At 53.1% G+C, this 17,644-nt stretch overlaps 6 protein-coding genes across 6 annotated transcripts; 5 read left to right on the top strand and 1 right to left on the bottom strand.

Annotated features, from left to right (window-relative positions):
- Positions 1-1,384: 1,384 nt before the first annotated feature.
- On the top strand, positions 1,385-2,678 carry J4E88_002678 (uncharacterized protein; the record flags this gene model as incomplete). The annotated part of the gene is made up of 3 exons (XM_049396337.1): positions 1,385-1,921; positions 1,981-2,338; positions 2,401-2,678. The coding sequence occupies 3 exons, from the start codon at positions 1,385-1,387 to the stop codon at positions 2,676-2,678; spliced, it is 1,173 nt and encodes a 390-aa protein (XP_049257685.1).
- A 316-nt stretch (positions 2,679-2,994) lies between these two features.
- Positions 2,995-4,014, top strand: J4E88_002677 (uncharacterized protein; the record flags this gene model as incomplete). Its single annotated transcript, XM_049396336.1, has 1 exon — positions 2,995-4,014. The coding sequence occupies one exon, from the start codon at positions 2,995-2,997 to the stop codon at positions 4,012-4,014; it is 1,020 nt and encodes a 339-aa protein (XP_049257684.1).
- A 1,169-nt stretch (positions 4,015-5,183) lies between these two features.
- J4E88_002676 (uncharacterized protein) lies at positions 5,184-5,966 on the top strand (the record flags this gene model as incomplete). Its single annotated transcript, XM_049396335.1, has 1 exon — positions 5,184-5,966. One exon carries the CDS (start codon positions 5,184-5,186, stop codon positions 5,964-5,966), a length of 783 nt encoding a protein of 260 aa, XP_049257683.1.
- Positions 5,967-6,422: 456 nt separating this feature from the next.
- J4E88_002675 (uncharacterized protein) lies at positions 6,423-9,257 on the top strand (the record flags this gene model as incomplete). Its single annotated transcript, XM_049396334.1, has 1 exon — positions 6,423-9,257. The coding sequence occupies one exon, from the start codon at positions 6,423-6,425 to the stop codon at positions 9,255-9,257; it is 2,835 nt and encodes a 944-aa protein (XP_049257682.1).
- Positions 9,258-13,269: 4,012 nt separating this feature from the next.
- On the top strand, positions 13,270-14,913 carry J4E88_002674 (uncharacterized protein; the record flags this gene model as incomplete). The annotated part of the gene is made up of 1 exon (XM_049396333.1): positions 13,270-14,913. The coding sequence occupies one exon, from the start codon at positions 13,270-13,272 to the stop codon at positions 14,911-14,913; it is 1,644 nt and encodes a 547-aa protein (XP_049257681.1).
- Positions 14,914-15,417: 504 nt separating this feature from the next.
- On the bottom strand, positions 15,418-17,226 carry J4E88_002673 (uncharacterized protein; the record flags this gene model as incomplete). The annotated part of the gene is made up of 3 exons (XM_049396332.1): positions 15,418-15,886; positions 15,939-16,216; positions 16,294-17,226. 3 exons carry the CDS (start codon positions 17,224-17,226, stop codon positions 15,418-15,420), a joined length of 1,680 nt encoding a protein of 559 aa, XP_049257680.1.
- Between the last annotated feature and the right edge of the window lie 418 nt (positions 17,227-17,644).

The raw sequence follows: 17,644 nt of genomic DNA, 5'->3' as shown, positions 1-17,644 counted from the left end.
ACCGTGAAGATGATATACTCACCATCAAACATGAGGAGACATGGGCGCTGCACGTCTGCTCTTGCAGCCACCAGAGGAGTTCATTCTCATCGTACTGGTGAATGCGAACCGCCCATGCATGGATGCAGTGAAGGGCATGATAGTCTTGATGCAGCAAGTTGCGTGACGAGTTATGAGATATAATGAGGATGAAGGAAGAGAAGAGATGAAGCTGCAAAGGCCAGAATATATAGAGATAGAAAGGCAGCTACGCCATGCCCTCATGATAGGCGCCCACAAGGCTCCAGCTGAAAAACGTGGCAACCAGTACTCATTGGCCTGAGAGCGTCCGCGGTCGGTATATCGAGCGGTGAGACGGATAAGCAATCCCAATGATAGTGAGAGAAATTACGAAAGAGGAGAGAAGACATCCTAGACAGCACTACCTATGCGCACAACGACCTGCACGGCAGGATCATGGACACCACCGACTAGAAAGTGCGTCGCCACCCATCTACTGCGAGACATCTCTTTTTGTGATCTGCCAGCATATATGCATGTCTCTACCTGTGGTAGGATGATTGCCAAATCCGACGAGTCTCGTGCGGCAGGCATCGGACTGCCCAGGTGGGCTCCGGCCCATGATCAACGGGCACGTTGTACGAGACCAGCGAGCATGCAGTCGCGAACGTTCTAGGTTTGATGGCGAGGGCGTGGAGATACCACGAGCGCGCGTAAAGCCGCCGGTGATGGTCGCTGTCGGGCGGGAGTGATGATGCGAAGAGGTTTGACGTTGGAAGTTCGCGTCGCGACATTCGGGGCACTAGTCCAAATCTGGCTGGTGATCCCTTCCCAAACAACTCTCCGACCTTGACGTCTCTAGAATACACTCGAGAATTGCGACGCTTGGTACAATGACTGCACTGATAGAATTGCCTACTCTGTTAGTCAGTGTATCCTCCGTTCAATCCGTCCCTGGCAGCGCGGAAGGCGTTAGGTCCCCAGAGCGTACTGCACCTTGGATGTGGTGTGATTGGGCGCTGCAGTCTGGTATTACACATGTCAGAAAAGGGTTGAGTACTGATAGTGCTGATCTCTCGCACGCTCATGTTACCTATAAACATTGTTTGTTCACCTTTGGTTCCTCCTACAACATCTGCACATACCATTAGCACCATGCGATTGACCCTGCACACGAGGACTATGACTGCGCCTCCAGACCGCGTTCAACTCTTCATAGGAAATTTTCTCATGGCAAGAGCTGAGTGGGGCTGAGTTGTGGGATACTTGCCTAGTGAAAGACGGACATGTGGGTAACGCTCGAGCCGTGTGGTTACTTGAACCGGAGGTCAGAGTTCTCGAGCGCTTTACTTACTACACATACGGGCTAAACCGAACCCCAAGTATGCAGGCTCTGGCGATCGTCTGTCTCCTGGCGCTGATAACTCTCGTGCAGAGCCTGACTGTGGTTCCTCCGCTTCTCCAAGGACCCGATATTCCTTCCCGCTCCTCCCACAGCCTCGTCGCTCGCGTTGACGATATCGAAGTCATATACCACAGAGCCACATGCAAAGGCCAAAAGTTGCTGTCAGCAACAACCTCCCCGCACGACGCAGCAGCCGCCTTTGTCAACCCGATCGATAGCCCCTGGACCAACCCCATCCAACAGGAGCTTGAAACTTGGGGCTACAAAATCGAGAGTGACGATGGCACCCCCCAATTCCGCGCAAGTCATGAGGATGAGTGCGAGTTCGAGCACAGCCACAAGCTCAAGAGCATGTTCGATGACCTCAGAATCGATACGCGAAGTACCTACCAGGGCGGACCTAATCGGTGTTACTTTGTTAACCATAAGGACGGTCCAGCAGTACGGCGCGACAATCAGGGAGATCTACCACCGGTCAAGCAGCAGTGGTATAAAGCCAACGACCAATACTATCGTGTAGGTAAAATAAGATAACGGTCCATGCACGTCTTACTGACGACATCTTCTCTTCGCAGGTCACCAACGCCGAGTTCGTAATCGGCGTAAACCCAGCATCAGGTCTGATTGCAATGACCAATCGTCAGAGCCCCGCCACGAGCGCGCAAGCCCTCTGGGGCCTCTCCAACCCTCCGCCGAACGATGAGCTTCCCGCACTGAAATCGAGCTCTGATATCATGTGGGGACTGTGGAATCTGGCGAGTCCGAACAACCTGCACGGCATCAAGTACATCCTTAGTACGCCTGTTATAAACCACGAGACGGTCGCCATAATCAAGAAGATCTTGGAAGACAACTGCCTCGATTTGGATGAGCTGATGACCTGGTCGGGCTGCGAGTTTGGGTCAGAGGAGCCGGAATATCTCGCTTTGCTCGGTAAGTCGTATCTCGGTTCGGCGTTCTGGGAATTGGATTACTGACTTCGACTGTCAATGTAGGATCACCGAATGGACAAGCCGTTGGGTACTTCTTGGCGCAGCACAAAGCCCAGCTCGGCGGAAAATATGTGTCGAAAATCAACATCTTCAAAGGAGATGATGCACACATGGTTGCCGTCTGCCTCCTTTTCACGATCGACGATAGGGCTGGAGCTGCGAGGGCCGCTATCCGGGATGGATCGAACGGCAAGGGTCGCGTTGACGAAGCGGTAGTCGTGAGGCGATTCGACTATGAGAAGAATGTTGTGAGACGGCATATCGTGTGGGCGAAGTTGTAGATGGCTAGAGACGCGTCAAGATGGCGTGTTCCGATGTACAGCTACGGCTTAGATCGTAAGATCTGGCTTCAAGGGCTCATATAGACCTAGACAGGGGTGTAGACTCGTTGATTAAACGGATTTCTATATTTAATAGAGGGGTTTACAAACATCGTTACAAATAGGTGACTTCCCAGACGGATGTCAGTGATGGTTGGTGGACAGGGAGCGTGGACGCGGATCGCAACCTCGGCAAACGCGCCGCTTATCGATAAGCCACCATTGCGAAGCTTCAGGGTCGCCATCGTCATCTCTCTTTCAACCCACAATTATCACAATGTCTGCAAACGTCCTCATCGTTGGTGCCGGCGCCATTGGAGCCTTCTATGCCTCTCGTCTTGCCCTCGTCCCTGGTACATCAGTCTCGGTCATCTGCCGCTCCAACTACAAAGCCGTGAAAGCGAACGGCTTCCAAGTTACCTCACCGCAATACGGCGATTACACCTTCGTACCGGCCAACACCTTTGCGAACCCGGACGAGGCAAGAGCGAGCGACATACAGTGGGACTTCATCGTAGTCAGCACGAAAGCGCTACCCGACGTGAGCGATGACTCGACGATACTTGAGGGGCTAGTCAGCGATAAGACGGCCATTGTGCTGATACAGAATGGATTGGGTGTAGAAGAACCGTATACGAAGCGTTTCCCACAGGCTGCGATATGTTCGGCGGTCACGATAGCAACCTGTGCGCAACCCGAGCACGGCCAGATTAAGCACAACAGATGGACGCGGATCAACAGCGGACCGTACCTGCCCCATCTAGACACCGGAAGCAGAAAGGATAGCGACGTACGCGTCATCTTGATGAATGACGCGTTCATCGAGATGCTGAGACAAGGAGGCATCAAAGACGCCGAAGCCTACAGCCATGCCAAACTCCAACTCGTCCGCTGGCACAAGATCGCCATCAACGCCTCCATGAACCCTACCTCGGTCCTCACCCTTTGCCTCCCGAACAACGTCATGTCTCTCGACCCAGAACTACAGCGCCATCTCAAAGGCGTCATGACCGAGATCCTCGAAACCGCACCCAAGATCCTCGGCGAGCCCATGCCCAAGGAGTTTGCGACTCCCGATCAGATCATTCGCTCTACACAAAAGAACACAAGCGGTAGCAAGCCGAGCATGGCCATAGACTGGGAAGCGGGCAAGAAGATGGAGATTGAGGTCATTCTTGGCAATCCATTGAGGATTGCGAGGGACAGGGGCTATGAGATGCCGCGCCTGCAGAGTTTGTATGCGATGGTCAGGATGGCGCAAGAGGTCAGAGACCAGAAGAAGGACAACAAGTTGTGAGATGCCGGATTGCTCCTGTCGATTGATCGATCTCTCAATTGCTTCCTTTATGTGTGTTTTACCTCTGGGTAAAGCGAGCTTCATTCCAAACTGCAAACTTCAAGTCAACAGAGTCGCGTAGGCAGCGTCGCCGCCGACCATCCTATCTGGCCGTTTTGCTATATACTCCCTGATCCCTTCATGACACTTACACGTTTGCAAGAAAGATGACACACCACGGAAGCACTCTCGAGACCTTGCTCGCGACCCAGGTACCTAGCTCCTCGCCCTTGTTTTTACGAACATCTAGTCACTTGAAAACTTCAGATTTCGTAAACATAATAGCTGCCATTGTCTCAGAAGTAGGATTCAATTTTCCAGTCGACCAGTCTTGACTACTCTTTATTATTGAGCGAGTTTATTGCATTTGAAGAAGCAGATAGTGGTGCGGGAGGAGGGCAGCTCAACCTTGGAACGTTGCGACCCTATTGAGCGACGCGGACCGTGGCTATCACAATAGCAAAATACATAAGGTGAAGGCGCCTCTCACCAACCTCTTTTCTTGCGAGCTGAAGACAATAGCTTAGGTCAGCTGCCTGTCGCCCCGGTCTCTCCTTCGTATTTTCCACGGCTTTTCTTTCTCAATCACCGATTACAACTTCCCCCATATCATCAACTTCCTCGTTACTACTGCAGACAAGATGAGCAGGCTCTCTGATCAGCAGTTGCGAGCACAGTGGCTCAGCAAGGCGACCCCTGATCAGCGACAACAGTGGTTCAACAAGGCGCCACCAGACCAACAGCAATGGTTTCGCCAAATACAGCGTGCTAGACAGCAACAAGGACAGCAGCAGCAAGTACCGCGCCAGAACAGTCAACACCAAGGTCAGAATGCGGCCCGGAGCCCTTCTACCAACAGCCTGAACGGAGCAAGGTCGTCTACCTCAAGCCCACTGGCTGCACCCTCAACGATGTCCACCTCGGTGACTACCGCTTCGCCTCTGAGCACGACAGCAGTGCCAGCATCGACAAATGCATCCTCACCTGTGCGAAACGAAAATACAGCGACGCTGAGCGCCGCCTCACGTATTCCTATTGTACCACGCTCGATGCAAGCACCGAACGCTAGCGAATTTCGACATCATCAACAGAACAACGCTTTTCTCGCTTCTAGGCAGACTCAGCCGCGCATGCTACCCACGGACGACGTCGCTCGCTACCAGAAATCACCACCCAGGCAGAGCCCTTCGCATGTACAAATGAAGCTGCCACCCTCACCGACACGGCCAGGCTCATCGCCATCCGCGCATGCTACAGGATATCCCATGAGCCAGAAACGTCAGGCTACAGAAGCCCCGGAAGGCGACATGCCTGCAGGCAAGAGGCAAAACACCATGCAAAATACGATGTCACCTCCCGCCGCACCGTTCGCTCCCATCGGCCAACACGATCCTCTCAACCCAGGGCCATACAATCGTATGAGACCAGTTGCACCAGCCAATGGGATTGCGGCATCTGTCAACCGGATGACCCCCGACGACATCGCCCGAGACCGTCACCTCCAGCAGGCCAAGCTCGCAGAGCAGCGCGTTCGGGCGCAACAAGCTCACGACGCCGAGAAAGCCCGCGAGCGAGAGATCTATATTGCCGCCACCGCCGCAGCTCTCAAGCGCGAGCAAGATAACGCGCGAAGGGAGTTTCTGCGCAAAGATCCCAGCGCGAACTACCGCCACATCCTAGAGGTATATGCATTGTCGCCGCTAGACCCCAAGAAAGATGAGTACCTAAACCGGTACCTAACCGGCTTGCTCGCAAACCGCGTTATGCCCATGGACCTCGACTGCGACCTCGCGCTCGCGATCGTGTACGCGAAGGATCACTGGGACTACTTTGGACAGTGGCCCAAGGATACCGAGCGCTTTGCTGGCTATGAAAGGGAGAGGAAAGAGAAAGCGGCCAAGGACCGGGCTTAGGAGACCGAGAGGGCGCCGCGTGAGTGCTCTGGACCTGATCGTGCGAGATCAGAGGCATTGGAGGCCTTGGAAAAACGCTTGCGTCCGATGCTTTTGAAGTTTTTGAAGTATACGGTGTAGCGTGAAGTGATGGAAGTAGCTTGGAGAGGGACATGTAGCCGTCAGGGTGCACTCAACTTTAGGATGAATCAGTTCACGAATATCAAGCCCAAGTCCATAATACGAGCTCCCCGTGACTGCGCTTTGCAAAGAACAGAGTGAATACTCGAGATAATTGGGTCTAGTCTCTCCAGATCACGGGGTCTGACGTTATTCTCCCATATCACCCCGGGGCCACTTCTCATTCCAATAGTCCACACACCCACCGTCTGCACTTCCAATCGAGAAACGTCTTGTTCACGTACCCGCAGACTCCTATATTACCATCCTCACGACGACATCCCAACGACAGCAGCGATGGCCGACCAGCTCACCCAGATACCCGCCTTGGTTACACCTACACTTCAGCGTCACAACAAGAGACGCCGCTCGACATCGATTGCGCCAGAGCAAGCTGTTTTTCTTCCTGGCGCCGGCTCGTCAAATGATGAGAACGATCCGACAACCACTCCACACGAACAGCGCCACCCCGACGACACCACTATACATAGGCGCACGAGGAAAGCCCATGGGGTCAAGCGCCGACGTATCGCTGGCGACTTCAACCCCGTCCACGGCCCTGGTTTCTCTCGTTCATCCGACCTGAAAGAGGTGCGATCACAGATTGCGCCGACTGCAAACCCATCAAGCATTGATCCCGTCTCAGGCGGCGATCATCCCAACAAAGACATCACCGCCCTCCCTGTCGAATATATACCATCTCAACCCAACCCCGTTACCAAGACTCTGAAGCAGACTCCTCAAACACCAGGTGGAGACCGCAAGAAGAAGTTCAAAGTCTGGGAAGACGAGCCGCAGCCGTCTAAACCCGAAGACCCAACACCCGCTGCCGCAAAGTTGCTGCAAGATATCACCAACACCGGAGCTCCACGCATGTGTCGCCGCGTAGAGGGGTATACGCCGCGGTTCCGCGCGCAAGAGGCTGATTACTATTATCATCCCAACCTCAAGGACTTCCACTTTCCACAGGGCGTCGCCGCATCCACTGAGGAGGCTGTCGAAGAAGCGGCTCGGAGTGAGCGAGACGCGCCTACCGCAGAAGCAGAACAAGAGACCCAAGACGCACAACTAGAGATTGCACAGTCATTGAAGCGGAAAGCCGATGACGACCTTCGAGAGCGTGGTGCAGAGAAGCTGAGGAAGCTTAATGGCCAACAACCTTTGCCTTGGATAGTCCATGGCAAGATCCGACATGATCCAGCTCAAGACTTTGAGACTGAGTACTTCACCATATCCACCCCGTCGCTACCCTCAGAGCCCGTGGAGGATGTGTTCAACACGGTAGAATCGGGGCAATCCCAGAAAGAGATTGATGCAGCGCTTGAGACGATTAAAGCGCAACAGTTGCCAACACCCATCTCCGAGCCCGTATCCAACGAGGTGTTGTCGCCTCTTATATATTACAACCTGAACCCATCCAGCATAGTCCATGTACCGGGGGACGATGAGCTAGCCCTGGACAAATCAGAGTCAGGATCTCTAGATTTGGATGCTATCTTGATGGGAATGACACCAAATGACACATGCCCCATCGTCGAGGAAGATGCTTTTGAAGGATTCGGTACCTACAAACCACCGACATCGCAAGACGATGACATCCCCGCCGGCAACAAAGCTGCATTCGCTGGCTTTGGTAACTACCAACCACCGCCACAAACCGTTGCTGCTGCATCTCCCGCGGTCGGGAACGACGCATTTAAAGGGTTCGGTACCTACATCTCACCGCCAACAGAAAACAAAGAACTCCCCGTCGTCAACAAAGATGCATTCGAGGGATTTGGTATTAACCAACCACCGCCACCGATCGTTACTGTTGCATCTCAGCCCGCTCCAAAGATCGTGACCACAGTTCCATCTTTGATAGATAGGAACAACCAGCCCATCATCAAAATGGGTGTAGCCTACAGCGAAGGCTATGACCCAAGAAACCCGCAGAACTTCAAGCACTACCTCGCCCAGTTCACCGATCGACCTGCGGTTTCGCGACCACGAGAGCGCGAGTATCGCCCAATGCCAGAGATGTTGGAGATCGAGACTCTGAACCAGCGATTAGACTGGGTAGTCCCGAATGGAGCAGAAGCTCCCCACCTTTTCCGCGACATGACAGCACCACCACCTCACATCGACTCAGAGTTAGCTCGTTGTGTTCGCTTCGCCCATTCCGACGCGCAAAGACGCGTTAACTGGCGAGCGCATCCCACCCATGTTGCCGAAATTATCCAGCGCACCAACTTCTACGGAATGGAATTGCTGGTCAGTCGGAACGAAATGCACATCTCGTCACCCCCGACGGCAGACGAGTTTGAGCTAGCCATGGCAACTCGGCTGGCACATATATCCTTCGGCATGGACACGAAGGACTATATTGCGGCTGATGTGCCAGCTATCATGGATTACTTCATGGAGAATCCTCCGTCGGCGATAAGCGTCTTCCCAACAGAAGAGGAAGACTGCTTTCGCGCCTTCACGGATTATTATCGCGTTACGTTCGAAGAGAATTATCCACCATTGAATGCTCTCGGCTTGCCAGAATGGCAGACCTTGCTGGATGCTGAGGAGGGCAAGCCCTCTCTCAAAGCACAAACCTTACAAGGCATCGTCCAGTCCATCAAAGGGCTGGCTCCACACTGCCCTGGCGATGCAGAAGGGACAGATATCCTCAAAGATCAGGTCTCTCACGAGAAGCCTGACTTGAGATATGCGCATCTCGATAACGCTCGTCTGGAACTTAGCCAGGCCCTAGGCGTGGGTAGGGACGGCTTCAACGGAGACCCACAGTGGCCCGATCAGCTGACCAGCGCCGTCTTACCCAGCGTGGCTCAGAACGAGGAATTACAGCATTACGATGCAAATCCAGCTTCTTACTGGAACAACACAGAAGCTCCAGGGGATAATCCCCATCCTATTGTACCCGAAGCAGATGCAAGGGTTGAAGATGTGCACGGCGATTACTACGGCCCAGAGGGCTGGTTTCGCGCCGATGCGAACACGCTGATGCCATGGGATTCTGGCCTAGATGTCATACCACCAGGTTTCAGCGCAGCTCCATTGGACTATGGTGCTATAGGGGAATACTTCAATCCGTCGGCATTCGGCGCGTTCAACGATGCTGAGCCGGAAACACTGTTGTAAGGATATTGGGCCTGGATAGGTCCAATCGAGGATTAACAGATGTATTAATGGTCTTTGTGCCGTATTTGCTTGGTGTGTTAGTGGTTGTGACTCTTGTTCAATGATGGCTTCTCGCCTTCAAACACGGACATTGTGAGTGGCTCGCGGTCGCTAGCGCCGAAGGAGGATTGAAGCAGGTACCAAGGGTAGATATATTCGGGTTATATCCTTCAAGCATACTATTGGATGTCTTTGTTAGCTAGAAGAATACATCGTCCTAAAATGTTACCACTTATTAAGCTTTAGTGATGTGTGTGCAGCAGCTTGTGACGTAAATTATAGCTACCTGGACTGCAAGTGCCAGCGCAAGCATAATCGGAACAGGGGCGATGAAAGCGCCTGCAGGAGAAGTGGTGGCTGAGGAAAGCTCGAAGGCCGCTTCCATCAGATCCTGTGCATTGCGACGGACGGTATTGGTCCTTCCTGTTGGTGTAGTGTCGGCCATGGTGCCACAACACGCGTACCATGGATGGAGATCAGCCTCAGCGACTTCCACAGACTCATCGAACGAAGACAAACCAGAGTTCCAGCGGAAGCTAATACTAGCACAACGAAAAATCATTCATCTTCATGTCGATTATCGAACAGTACGACATTCTCCTTCCTTACCACCTACCTTCCTTCCAAGCGCGCATTGAAGCCACCTTACCATGACTCCACCACGTACAGCGACAGCACCACATATCGAAACCGGTACCAAACCGGCCCCGGCAAAGAACCCACGTGGTCGACCACGTAAAGACGGGTTGCCGGCAGGATCAGTACCCAAAAAGCCCAAAACGTCAAAGCGAGCGCGTGCAGATACTCCGACGGAAATCCAAGGACAGCCTGAGAAACGAGGCCCCGGTCGTCCATCCAAGAACAACAAATCGCAGGGCGCCAAAATTCCATCAGCAACGCCATCATCGTCTAATCCCTTTCCACCAATGAACCCCATTCCAAGCCGTGGCCCACAGGAGGGAAGTCTCATCCTCTCTGCGACTGAAGAGACCTCCAATATACAGATCACGGTTACTGCCCCGAGTGACGTGACTGTGCGCTGCAGTGAGGAAACGGACATGAGTGAACAAAGGATTCAAGACACTCGGAGCTTTTGGCAGGAGGCCGAAAGAAACGAGGAAATAGGTGCGGCGGCCAGTCAATGCGAAAAGCAGAGGGAAGATGACGCATTGGAATTCGAATTTGGCCTGTGGCAGGACTTGGAGCCAAGTCGCAAGCGCGTAGCATTCGCGGACGAAGAGGACGAAGAAGCAGAACGAGAAATCGGAACAGAAGAGTCGAAAAGAAAAGCGGAACGTCGACGTCAGAAGAGAGAATGTCGAGATTACGGCTGCTATGAAGAGGATTGCAGAATCGGCCATGCAGTCAGAGCGAATGTCGCACGTTACATGGTGAATCTTGACGAGCGCACGGAGGCGTTGCGGTCTCTGGTGGTAAAGACGGATGATGAGGTGATGGAAGAAGGAACAGGGCCCATGATCTTCGAATATCCCTGGTTGATTGCACGATGATAGCTAGCATAGCCGACGGATGGAGGGGTTGTAGTTAGCGGAAACGGAGGAGGAGCTGTGTTCTCATTTGGTGTCGTCGATTCATCAGGTTCGAAGACCTGAAGAGGTAGGTATGCAGATAACATCAGCTCGACTCCCTTGCGCGTGCTGATATGAGAATGGATCCAGCAGAAATCTATACAGTACGATTAGACTGCTTCCATCTCGTAGTCAGCATCGTACTTTGGCCCATTATCAGAAGGTGGCGCGATGTTGAAGGTGTATGTGAGAGCTCCTATCTTGTGGGCATCGCTGGGCTGTACACGCAGAGTGTCGACGTCGTAAGGAGATGAAATGCGTATGACCAAAAAGACGCAGCAGTTGGAAAAAGATGTGAGCATATTGATGTGCTGCGCGTAATGTGTCGCGATGCGCGTTGATGAAGACGATTTCGACCTCGGAGGTGCACACCTGGGCAGAATTTGCTACCGCTTACGCTAAGCCATATACGGAGAGGTCATAATTAGAATATGAACTTTCACAAAGTGCACAGTCTCTGTTATTCCTCTTGTAAGACTCTTGTCACGGAAAGATCACTTAAGAATTGAAACTCCATATGCCTCGACTCGACTGTTGGGGAAGATGAGATGTGTCTCACGTGATGAGGACCTACCACGGCAGCCCCACATCGGCGAATTGTGCCGTCCAATCTCCGACGGCAAGCTCCAACGCGTCAACGCGTCTCTTTCACACACGACACTCAAGCGCGATGCGTTCGAGCAGATCAAGGACGCGTCTTCAGAATTGTCTATGTACTTCGCAAAGCTACGATCGACTCGTTTCGACTGTGTCCCAATGTCCTCTACAGGGTGTCTAGCACCAATACTCCTAGCATCATTCCCATCGTACCTACTACAGCCGGTTCCCTCGGAGTCTCAATGTAAGGTCTTCAGATGCACTAAGAAGACTACGACCATTACAAGCTTGTACCAAGGCCTCTGCTCAGGCCATGGTAGCGTTCATAGAAGAAAGAAGAGTTGAATGAGCACAAACGTATGCCAGGTGATAGGCCAAACCGTGCAGGTGAATAGCTAAGCAGGTGAATAGCCAGGCAGGTAAATAGCTAACAAGCGTAAGTAATTCTGTCCTAGCAGCTAAGACTGCCTCTGCTTCTTATTAATAGCAGTGCATAGCTAAAAAGCAGCCTTTTACACCCCCTCTAGCAGTAGTAATAAGCTATAATAAAGTATAAGAGGGCTATAGAAAGGAATTAGAGGTGCAGGCTGTTGCTTCGCGAAAATTACACCCTGTGCAGGGCCGCTTTGCGGGAGTTAGAGACTCTGTATTGTATTGTTAGATAGTGTATTGGATTCCACTGTGTACCGCGCAAGTCTCTTACGTCTGCTGCTAATATTTTGAAACAGAGGTTGTCGTGCGGCAGCGCTTAACCTGTCTATGGTGCTTGTCACAATGCGTATGGAAACATGTACCGCAAGCACGAGAAAGCAAGCGGACTGCGCATGAGTGCATCGAGTGCGCGAGCTCTCTCCACCTCCTACGTACGCGATATCGTCTTCGAGCCCCTGCAACTACAAGGTCCCAGCGGCAAGACCTCGCGCCTCGTGGTCGAGGACTTTGAATGCGTCGATATACCTTCCGTCCTGTCTAGTCCTCGGTCGCGTACCGAGTCGCTCTGTCCAACCTAGTGCGTCCGCGACCAGCCCCCGCCAGGTATGGATGTATCAGCGATGCTTAACATCGAGGACGAGAGACCGAAGAGACGTTCGGGTACTCGATCTGTCCTTGTCACCTGCCAATCGATACCGATGTCGCCATCGCTCTCAGAGCAAAGAACCAGTCTCTTTGACGTCACATGATGGAGTTTTCGGCAATAGTGACCCCCAATATCGCCCTGAACGAATGTTTCCAGAGTAACGCAGGCAACATTGAGTCACCTGCCTTCCAAAGTTGGCTAAATGAGCCGTTCTCGCCCTTCATGTGGACGCTTCTGGATTGGGGAACGCGGGGATTGTTTCAAACTCACCCCAAAGATCCTTCATCCTAGGGTTCGGATTGGTCCAGCTTCGTCAATGCGGCCTTTCGTCCTCACATTTTACAGACCCTCATGTCCGAAGCGCTAGCACATTATTCAAGCGATAAGTAAATTGCATCTTGCTCTAGCTTTGAGCCAAAGCGCCTCTCCATGCATCTGCTAAAGCCGTAAACAAAGGTTTCTTCTTCCGCGGCTGCCAAAGCTTTGCAACAATACTCGTCGACGAGGCTCGCATCTATCAACACCTTCTATATACTTGTATACCTGACTTCGTCGAAATTACACGTCTTACTCTATATCAACCGAGTTGCAGACTCTCGGCCAGTAAGTTCCATACTCAGCAGTGCAAGCAATACAAGCACCGCTCAAACGTCCATCCGATTGCTACAAGTTTCCTCTATCAAACACTAATCCTTGTATCAAAGGCATCATGGCGAGCAATCCGAAGACTTCTCCAGCCAACTCATCTCCGGTCAAAGGGGCTAGGGTTGAGAAACCAGCCGCCATGAGCAAAGCACGTTCGAAGAACAAGGACGGCTCGATTCACGCCTCCCCAACTGACATCTTCGGTCCAAACGCTGTTACCCGGTATCTCCGCATCCCGCAAACCGGCAACATCACCGGTGCGGAACTGATGACGTTTCTTCCCGCGCTGATTCGTAGTCCCGGCGTTCTTGTTCGATTCGTCCAGAACGGTGGCGATGCCTACCCCATCGTTAGGATCCACAAATGGTTTCGAGTCGTGGTGAAGAACAATTCTCGGCAAGACGCCACCAATGCCGTGATTCACTTGGCCCAGGGGACGATGCGACACTATCTTCAGGACGATCAATGGACTATGACTCGCCACAAGGCCGGTCTTTACCCAAAAGTCGGCCAGGCTTGGGACCACGATAACTTGACTCTTGCCGGCGTCCAAAACCACTGCGAGATCCAAGTCCCGGGTAGCCGTCACCATAAACCGGTCGTCGCTAATGTTCATTTCGCGTCACTGGCAGCTGACGTTATGGTATACCCATCCGGCGACGACGAGCTCGATCTGACCCGCTGTGTCAAGGCTGCTGTCGCCAATATCGACCTACCGCTGATGTTTCCACGAGACTTTAACTGGCTCACTCAGCTCTTGGGTGGTCCCCGGACGGTACTCCCTGCTCATCGAGATGGCGAGCTGTTTGGTCGTTGGAGGAATGTGGCGTGGGAGACGATGCCCGTGCCGGAGGCGATCCAGGCTGCGACAAACCTCACGCATCATATGTTCACAGCAGCACAGCGGACGACAGCCGTGCAGTATCTTCAGCAGTTCCCCGTTGTTCAGGCATTTACGTTTGTCCAACAGCCTCCTTCTGTTCAGTTGCCTGTCCCTGCGCCTCGCGGCCCTACGAGGATGACAAACCACGCTGGCCCTTCTCGCGCACAAGCTCCCGCTGCAGCCAGCGGTCTTTCATCTATTAACTCGTTGATCCTTAGTCGGATCATGAACAACACTGCCGCCGACTTGTCACATGTCCTAGCTACGATACAAGAGGATCAATTATACGCGTTGTATGTCAGCGTCTTGGCCGCTAACGGCATCGTGCCTATTAACCGCCGCGCGGAGCATACACCTGGCCCGGACACTCCAGACAACTCTCTTGTAGATGATCGTAGTCTTCCCGACCTGATCGAACCAGCTGCACACGATGCTAGGGCTGTATCTCCATCTGGCCCTTGGGACAACGACATGGCCGCTAACGACAACGAGTCTTACGTCCCAAATCTATTCGAGGAACAGCTTGACGACGACACTGCCTCATTTGCGTCTCTCGATCTCAGCATGATAGACCCTGAGGTCCTGAAGAGCATCGATCCTGAGATCCTGGACAGCATCAACCGTGAGCTAGGCGGCTTCACCAACCCGGAGCACGATATGGAGCCTCCACAAGTCGACCCGGAAGACCACGACCTCGGTTTGCAGGACGATGACAACAATGATGGAACTGTCCAGGAGACTTCAATCCCTTCCATCGTGGTCCACGACGTCGACGGCAGCACTGCCGAACACCCCGCTGATGACCCCTCCTCTCGCGAAGCTTAGTGTGGTCATAGAAGACAACGATACAGTTCCCTCAGAAGGTTGGTGTGTATTCGGTAAACATACATGGGATTGGAGCGCTTTCCAGGCGCGATATCGGAAAGAATTAGCAAGCATGGCGTCGCGGTCTCGGTAGAACTTCTTAAGGAGTTGGGCGTCTTGTACATTCTTTGCACCATACCCTTTCCATTCAGTTGTTGGCTTTGAGTGCCTTGCGACTCATTCAATAAAACATGATACCGTCACAAGTGCACCTTCTCGCGTGAGCCTTATGAGCGCTGATCTATGACATGGGTATCACCAGCAATCAGATAATCACACGTAGCATAGTGGTGGACAGTGAGAGTGCATTATTATTAGTCCTTCATATCTAGTCCTATGCCCATCGTCGTGTCATCGCACAAGACAGCTGCGATGTTCAGAATACCCAGAAGGAAATCCAGGAGTCAAGACGATCAAGGCGCAACTCAAAAGTATTCTCAGAGCCAAGCCTAACGCCCAACCAGCTCACATACCATCCCTAATAACCTCCTCACTGACCCAACCAATCTCATACCTATGCGCAGTGACACACTCAAGATGCCAGTCATACTCCGTCCAAACACTACCAAACAATTCAAACTGCTGCTTCGCCCAACGAATATCCTCAGCCCAGTCGCTCGTATCCTTGGGGTGAGGCTGGCTCAACAGGTGAAGCTCGCGGAACGGGGCGTGGCGTCGAGGACCGTTGAAGCGGGCGTAATCGTAGGCGGACGCGTACATCTCGGGGAACGAAGTGTGTGGAGGGGACGCATAAAGGTAAATGCTGTAGTCGTCGATGCGGAGGCGATCCTCTGAGAGGAAGGGAGCAGGGAAGTGGACGGGCTCACGCTTGAGGTACTCGCGGGCGGCGTTCATGACATCTGGGGTGAACTCGGTCATCATGTACGAGGGTACCTTTGCCTGCTGTCGAACTTTCTGGGGTGACGCCCCGATTCTTGTCCATGGTCAGCGCGAGACATAACATCAGGGGTGTGGAATGAACTTACCCAGGGACTTTGAGCTTCAAAGTGCGACGCTCAGGTACAAAAGCAGCCTTGATGTTCAAGCGAGCCTTGCGCGCCGCTTGACGGCCGCGTGCAGCGGGGATGGGCGAAACGGCCTCCTCAGGCTCACTTGCGTCTTCTTCCGGGATATCGTCATCAGGCTCGGACTCGTCCTCTACGAACTCGTCATCATCGGCGGACGAGTTGGGGGTCGGCGGTAGGCGAGATAGCTTGCGCTTCTTGGAGGGAGTCGCGTAGGGCGAATCGAGATAGTCTTTGTCCTACAGCCAGTGTCAGCAATGTCACCATCTAAGACGTCGAAGGATCGACCATCGTCGAACACGGGTGATAGACTTACCTCAGCGTCAACTTCAGGCTCTTCAGCAAAGTTCATTTGCTTGCCGACAAGTCTGCCACTCCTCCTCTTACTACCATCCAACACCTTCCCAAGGCCCTCAGCTGTACGCTTCTGTGGTGTCGCGGACCGTGACATGGCGACCAGCTCGATGTCGTCGAAGAGTTTCTTCTTGCTACCGCGCGATGCTTTAAGCTTGTTGTTGAGCTTGGATGATTTGGGAGTCTTGGGCGTTCTCGGAGCGCGGCCTTTACCGGGTGTAGACTTGGCGGGTGAAAAGGCGTAGTTGCTGTGACGTGCAAACACCTGCCTATCGTAGTGACTGTGGATGACTGTGGCCGGTCCTCCGAGGTGAGTGATGAGGCGTTGAAAGTCGGTGGGAAAAAGCCACGATTCTTCCTCGTGCTCAACAGCGTATTGCACACAGCGAGTGAGGTCCAGTGCGTCATCGCCACACGGGTGCTCTTTCACATGGAGGGCAAGGTCTTTGAACTCCAACGGCGACGAGTCCCAGTTGACCTTGTCCTGTCCAGGTGTACCAGTCCTCACGTCCTTAGGGTGCGTCCGGTTAGGTGTACGGAAACCGTGGACGTTGAGGTTGTCTTCAGGTCTCGGGATTCCAATGTTGTATTCCAGATGCATACCAAATTTCCAATCGTCGTAGCCGGCGCGTCGCATGGCGTACTGTATCATGACCATGGCGGAGTTCGGTGGAAAATCCTGATCCAGCGGCTGGTCTCTGAACTCGTTGATCATAGCAGCGAGATGGCCAGCTTTCGCGCCGTGCGTCACGAAACGGTCGATAACATCGATGGATTTGAGCCAGTGCGGGAGGTAGGCCAGGATCTCGGCGGCGGTCAGATTGCCGTTTGGGAAGGGGAGGTTCCAGCTTGGGCTGTGGTAACCGAAAGCGTTGTTCTTAGCAATGGCCGCCATGTTGACTGATGTGATGGTCAGGACGAGATCAGCAGAGGCACAGGCAAACTTGTAAGGTTATCTTCTGCAGAAACTGCGAGGGGTGGCCGGATGCGCGGAGGATGGCTTACTGGAATGTGAAAGTGTGAAAGTCTTCAAGGACGATACGAAGTCTCGCTGCGCTTTGTCTTGAGTGATCGTTGCGTGGTGTCTTCACTGGCTGCGAAAGCAGACCCTGCAAACCTTGTCGTGGGCTGAAGCTGGCACTTCGGAGACGCAGGTGACGGCGGAGTCAAGCAAAGTTGCTCAAAGGACGCTCGGACCGGGTAGAGTGGCCTTTTCGTTGATATAGCGACAGCCACAACAGAAGCGCGAGGCACACTCTACTAACCACGTGCAGGTTCCCATCACCACCACAAACACCATACATGCACCTCTG

The sequence above is a fragment of the Alternaria novae-zelandiae genome, assembly GCF_023758075.1.
Source record: "Alternaria novae-zelandiae strain BMP 2774 chromosome Unknown scaffold_4, whole genome shotgun sequence".
In the NCBI taxonomy this organism is placed as follows: Eukaryota; Fungi; Ascomycota; class Dothideomycetes; order Pleosporales; family Pleosporaceae; genus Alternaria; species Alternaria novae-zelandiae.
Note: the sequence above shows the minus strand (reverse complement) of the source record. Positions and strands in the feature narration are given on the sequence as shown.